Source organism: Vigna unguiculata, chromosome 1 (assembly GCF_037176805.1).
Source record: "Vigna unguiculata cultivar grain cowpea cultivar isolate G323 ecotype 2 chromosome 1, ASM3717680v1, whole genome shotgun sequence".
NCBI lineage: Eukaryota > Viridiplantae > Streptophyta > Magnoliopsida > Fabales > Fabaceae > Vigna > Vigna unguiculata.
The window spans coordinates 13,101,971-13,108,581 of record NC_140792.1 but is presented as its reverse complement, the minus strand read 5'-3'; the positions used below and the strand labels follow the sequence as shown (position 1 = coordinate 13,108,581).

Sequence of the window (6,611 nt, the reverse complement as noted above, 5' to 3'; positions counted from 1 at the left end):
TCCACCTTATTACCAAGCAAATGCATAACCAACAAGCCAATTTGTGTTTCTTGATAATTCTTATGCATCTAGAGTTATGTTATCAAGCCCTATGGTCCAACATATTATTAAAATAATAAAACCATTAAATTAACACCCTAATGGTATACACAAGATTTGAACCCTAGTCCTTTCATAATAAAGACATACTCTCAACCACTTGAGCTAGTACTATTTCTTGTCTTCTCTTTCCACATTAATTAACTTAGGGATTCCCGCCCTCGCATTTATTAAATAAATATTTATTTATTTAATTTTCTCGGGTCCTACAACATTTATTAAATAAATATTTATTTATTTATTTAATTTTCTGTGTCTTACAAGAACCCTTAACCACCTGATGTTGCATCCTAGCATAAGGTTTCTTCCTCTCCTCTACTTTAGGTTTGGACCCAAATGATCCACCAACCTTTTGCTAATGTTGACTCTATTGAGCCTCCACTTAGCTTTCATCCTCTCCATAACTCGAGCTCTCTCCACCAAAGTTGCAAAGTCCTTGATGGAGAGTGGTCTGATGTCTCCCCGGAGACCATTCTTAAACTTTCTACAACACCATTCTTCATCTAATGGCATGGTGTAGAAATATCCTAAGTGCTTAAATCTCTCTACATACTCATCCATAGACCTGGTTCCTTGGGTCAGATCAAGGAACACCACCTCTTTAGCGTATCTCACGCTATCAGGGAAGTATTCAAAAAGGAAATTCTTCTTGAAGGCTTCCAAGGTGATTTGTTCCCTCTTCTCTTCCATGACTAACTTCATGATGGCCCAGCAATGCTTTGCCTCTCCAATGAGCATATACATAATGTAAGCAAGCTTGCTCTCATTAGGATACCTCTTGGCATCAAAAATTTGCTCCATGTTCTCCATTCACCGATCAAATTGATCTGGATTAGTCTCATCATCAAACATGGTAGGTTTATGCTTTAGAAAGTCCTCCAAACTCCACTCTTGGGGTGGAGCATGTGGAGCTTGGGCAAGACCACTTGCCAAGTGTTCCTTCATCTGCTTATGATTTAGGATTATCTTGTTCCTTTTAGAAGATTAATGAATATAGTGATGATTGATTAAGAAAACTAAGGAAATCCCCACTAGACATTAAGATAGCAAGTCATCTATATGTGAAGGTTCCTTTCCAAGGTTCTAGAGAAGAGAAGAATGGATTGATTACAATTGGAAATAAAAGGAAACACATAAAAGAGTTGAAAAACCGAAACAAATAAGTGAAGAACCTTAAAATGATAAGCAAAGGAAATGGAGTGGATGGAGGGATCACACCACTAAGAAGGAATACTCTCACAAATGGTTGAAACACAAAGTGTATAAATTTCTCAAAATGTTCAACCCCTCTGCAAGTGTTAGAGGTCCCCTTAAATAGAATAATTTAGGGGCCTCTTAGCAAAATAACAAAGCATGAGGATTACAAAATAAATCTAGCATGTTCTAGAAGGTAGGTCAACATAGGTGCATATAGATGTGTCTAGAAGGGATTCTCAGCCAAGCCATCTAGGTGGCAAGACTTCACGGCCAAGGCTCCAAAGGATGCTTCTAGAAGTCTCTAGAAGGTATTGCTCCTTCTCTTTTCTCCTTGATTCGCCAAGTGTCCTCCTATGCGGTCCTCCCCTCTCTTATTCCTACAAAAGTAAATAAGTGACATTAGCATGTTGTTTTAAGCTTAAGCTAATCTTCAGTCAACAAGTCAACCCCTAAGTCAAGGTCAACAAGTCAACTAAAACTAGTCAATCAAAACTAACTTCATGAAATTGAAACTAAAGTAATGTAAAATAAAGATAAAGAGGTTGATACCTTCCCCTTTGTCATGCTTCTAGTGATCCTCCTAAAGTTGGCATCCTCAGAACTTGATGAGGTGATAACATCTTCATCATCTGATGAAGGATTATCTTGTTTCCTTTTAGAGTTATGAATATGGTGAAGTTATTTAAGAAAGCTTTTTGAAAATTCCCACTGGACATTAAGATAGCATGCTATCTAGATGTGAAGGTTCATTTCTCAAGCTCATGAAAGGAAGAAGAGAGTTGGATTCAAGCTTAAACACACATGGCAATAACAACACTTAAAGAGCAAAATGAAAGAAGAAACAATAAAAATGGAAAGCATAGAAGATGAAGAATGGAAGAAGCACGCCACTCATAGGGGGGATCTAAGCCAACCAAACCCTCGAGATGAGTGATGGTGCCACCACTCGCAAGCAAGATAAGGCAAAGGTGAGTTCACTTTTAGGAAGGAGAGCTCACGAAAATTGGTCGTTGAATGCACAAAGTTTATAACAAAATGATCAACCCTTTTACAGGACAAGGAGCACCCTTTAAATAGGAGTTCATATGGGTCCTTTAGCAAATACAAAAACATGAAAAAGGATTAACTAGCAAACCCTAAACCTAATGTGAGAGTGAGTCTTGGCCAAGTGAAGGGAGATGATTGGTGGAGGCATTCCCATGAGGAGTTTAGGCCAAAAGAGGAAGGAAACCAAGTGACCTTCTAAGGCATAAACCACAAAGGCAAAAAGAGACAAGGTACATGTCTACTTTTCCTTTTTCTTTATGCTTTTTGCTTTCCTCTATCTTCCACTTCATCCAAGTGCTCCAATCACCAAGTGCCACCTAGCCATGCTTTACTTTCTCTTAATTACCTATAAAACAAGACAAACAAGGATTAGCATGTTGGTTTAAGTTAATCTAATCTTGGTCAAAGGTCAACTTTGGATCAAAGTCAACAAGTCAACCAAAATAAGTCAACTAGAAACCAACTTAGTGAATTCAAACTAAAGTAATGCAAAACAAAGATAAAGGTGATGGAATAGAAGACTCCCCTCTAGACATGCTTCTAGTGATCCTTCTTAAGGGAGATTCTAAGGAGGTGGTCATGCCTTCATCATCCTCCCCTTCTTGGAGAGAATTCGACCACGAATTCTTAAACCCTACATCAAAAGGAGAAAGGTCACAAACCTTGAATGAGTTACTTATGTTGTAGCTTGGGGGTAAGTCTAACTCATAAGCATTGTTGTTAATTCTCTTAATAACTTGAAAGGGGCCATCCCCTCTAGGGAGGAGCTTAGACTTCCTTTGAGTAGGGAATCTCTCCTTTCTCAAGTGAAGCTAAACCCAATCTCCCTCTTGGAAGATGACTTCCTTTCTTCCATTATTACCATCCTCTTATTGTTTCTTAACTCTCCTCTCAATGGTTTCCTTGACTTGTGAATGCAAGTCTTGGATGTACTTGGCTTTGGCCTCAACATCTTGGCAAGTCCATGTGATGAGTGCATATTTTTGCCCTCATTCAGTGTTTAATACTAGGTATTTAATTGAATTTATGTGCTTAAAGAGTGATTTAATTGATAATTCTGATAAATAGGCTATTTGAGCTTGTATGATAAAAATGTGTTAAAATGTTATTTTTAGTTGCATAAATTATTCTTGGATATTTTAACGTTTGTTGATGCAGCTAAAGTTAAGATTAAGCTCATTCAAGGTGGGAAAATAAATTGATTGAAATTACAAACCACTTTTAAATAAAGCTGAAATTAACAAGTTTTGGAAAAATCACTTCTGCACCCCCAGTTTTTACTTATACACTCCCCTCTTTCTAAATGGGTCTCACAAAAAACCTATTCTGCACTCCCTAATATGTCTATTTACACCCCTCCTACCACTTAAACCTAACTCACTCAGATCATGCCATGTGGCAATCCCCAACTTTTAAATCTGGCCAATCATACACTGCCATGTCATCATCTCCTCCATCTCACACATGAAATCCTAACCCTAATTTCAGCCACCATGACCAGCCATGCCGGTAGCCGCCGCTCTTCCACCGTCAGCCACCTCCAAGCATCCACCTTGTTGGACCACTGCGAGCCAAAATGCAGCGTTCTACGTGAGCCGGCAGCCTCCACACGTTGCATCTAAAACGTGAATCCATCTCGCCGGAACAGTCGCAACAACACCAGAACCTCACGCAACTGCAGCGCCGGTCACCATTCAGATTCCTTCACCACCGCGTCGCAAACCACCACTGCATCCACCGCCGGAAACGTGAGCAAACCTCCAACACCTACAATGCAGATCTGCAACAACCACAGCTTTGGCCTCAACATCTTGGCAAGTCCATGTGGCAAGTCCATTGGTAGCCCCTTTGAGCTTTAAACCTCTTCTTCTTGTTTTAAGCCTATTGCATAACCTTGAAAAGAAAAAGGCCATATTCTACCTTAGGAAGAAAGAAGGAGCTAATGGATTGTGTTCAAGAATGGTTGAGGAATAAAGTGTGTGGGTGAGTACCTCACCCACAAATTAATAAAAATGGCAAAAGGAAAAATTGTTGATGAAAAAGTGTTGAAATAATTGCTTTCTAAAAAAGGAGAGAGAGCAACAAAGCAATCAACGAAAAAGAGTTGTTTTTGAAATTATGCTCCATTTTCCTTTCTATATTTTAATTTCAAAAACCCAAAAATCCTAAAATTTTTCCTACCTTTGCATTGGCCCCATTATAACCTGTGAAAAGTCCTCATGATCTTTGAATGCATATTTTCTGAAAGTTTGTGAATATTAGAGTCTTGTTAAGTATTATGAGAGTTTACTTACATGAGTATTTTGAGTGAAAACACAAGCCAAGACACTTGAGTGAATTTTGGAGAGAACATATACATTTTATCTTGAGTGTTTTCTTTCATAATTGATTGTCTTGTGAATTCAAAAGATTAACTCATGTGTGAAAAATAAAATCTTTCCGTTTATTTATGCATGGTAACTTGATTTCTATAATATTGATTTGTCTCAAGTAAGGTTCATTCCTTTGATCCAGTGTTGATGTGAAATAAAATACCTCAGAAAAAGTTTTGAAATTGCTTAATTTTGCCCAGGAGTGCAAAAAGATAAGTGTGTGGGTATGATGAGTGCATATTTTTGAAATTTTTTTATATTTTTTATTAAAATCAAAAACAGAAAACAAATATGCATGCAATTTAACTTTTCTATCAACAACGATTTCAAAAGAATTTGAATCTAAGCTTTTTACCTGTTGCAACAACCTTTCTTCTTTTTCTGCAGCCATGTCAACAAAGATAACCACTGAAAACTTATTTGCATCATTCATATCAACAAACTTGATGTGTGGAGTGTGTGGCTTCAACTCAACTTGAGCATCATCAGGTGCATTCAGATGGTTAATCGGATCATTAGTAATCCTGGTAATCTCATCTTCTGAGCAAAAATTTTCACCTGGTGTTATTGACTCTACTGCTTCATCATTAACCAAGTCAGTTGCAATAGTAGATGCTTCAGCTGCATCTTCGAATATCGTTGGCTCTTCAACTGCACTTGGTTTCTCTATTGTATTATCCTCACAATTTTTCTCTTCAAAAATATCATCAACAGATAAAACTTTATATTCACATTGAGCATTATCAACATATCCATCAGTAGATATGTTAGTGTGAGAATCTTCAATTTCTTCATCAACTTCAGCAACATCTTTAATATGTCCATCAATAGACATATTACTATGACAATCAGTATATCCATCAGTAGATATATCAATGTGATGTGATTCTGCTATTGGTTTTTCAGATTGACTCTGCAAGCTTTGTGTGGCGGCATTCATCATCTCTTTCTGATTTGTCTGATTCATCTTCATCATTTCAGTCATCCTTTTCATCATATCTTCCAAAGTGACCTTTCTCACCGCATCATTTCATTAGCTGACTCAAATTTTCAAACATTTGTTCAGCTCTGATGGCCAACTTCATAAGCACATCTTTGATTTCATGACGAAGTTCGTTAAAATCTGGATTTTCAGGAAATCTCTGATGGGGTTGAGGGGTGGTATTAACAGTTACAAGTAATTCTATGAAGTTGTTCTTACTTGCATCCCTTAACATTTCAGACAGTATTTGCTTATTTTCATACCACTCTTGCTCAATATTTCTGCATCTTTGATCAACTCGCAACCTTTCATCCATGGACTCTAATTTCTCTATAACTTCACCCATTAATATCATAACTTCCCTGTAAGATGGTCCATTGGTTGCTTCAACTTGTTGTGGTGGTACATATTGTTGCTGAAAACTATTTGGAACATAAGGTTGCTGAGGTTGACACTCAAAATATGGTTGTTGCTCATATCCCAAAAAAGATGATCTAGGATATAGATCATTAAATTATCGTAAAGTTAACCCACTTGTATCAGGTGCAGAAGTAGGTGTGACAATTTGTTGCTGATAATCATATGAATCACGTGGTTGCGGTGGATAGTAATCATAATTCACTTGAAAATCACACTGTTGATTATTTTCATATGAAAAACTATTTTGCATTTTTGAAAGAGATTTTCTGTAAAGAAATAAGTTGAAAGCTTGTTGAGTAGACTTCCAGGAAAGAGAGGTGCGTCTCAGTGGACAACTTATGTACCTTATCTTTCCTTAGCCAAAGTTTTTCCCAACTAGTTTCACAAATTTCCCAACAAAATTCCTCAAACAAAAAGTATGCTTAAAAAAAATAACTAAATAAAATTAAATTAAATAACTAAAGAAAAAAAATGTTAGAACAAAAATTGAGAAA

At 37.0% G+C, this 6,611-nt stretch overlaps 1 protein-coding gene across 1 annotated transcript; it reads right to left on the bottom strand.

Annotated features, from left to right (window-relative positions):
• Positions 1-414: 414 nt before the first annotated feature.
• On the bottom strand, positions 415-909 carry LOC146888717 (uncharacterized). Its single transcript, XM_085665939.1, has one exon. It carries the CDS (start codon positions 907-909, stop codon positions 415-417), a length of 495 nt encoding a protein of 164 aa, XP_085522065.1.
• Between the last annotated feature and the right edge of the window lie 5,702 nt (positions 910-6,611).

Coding starts and splice junctions, on each gene's coding strand:
- LOC146888717 (XM_085665939.1), bottom strand. CDS start 909: ATGGAGAACATGGAGCAAATTTTTGATGCCAAGAGGTATCCTAATGAG.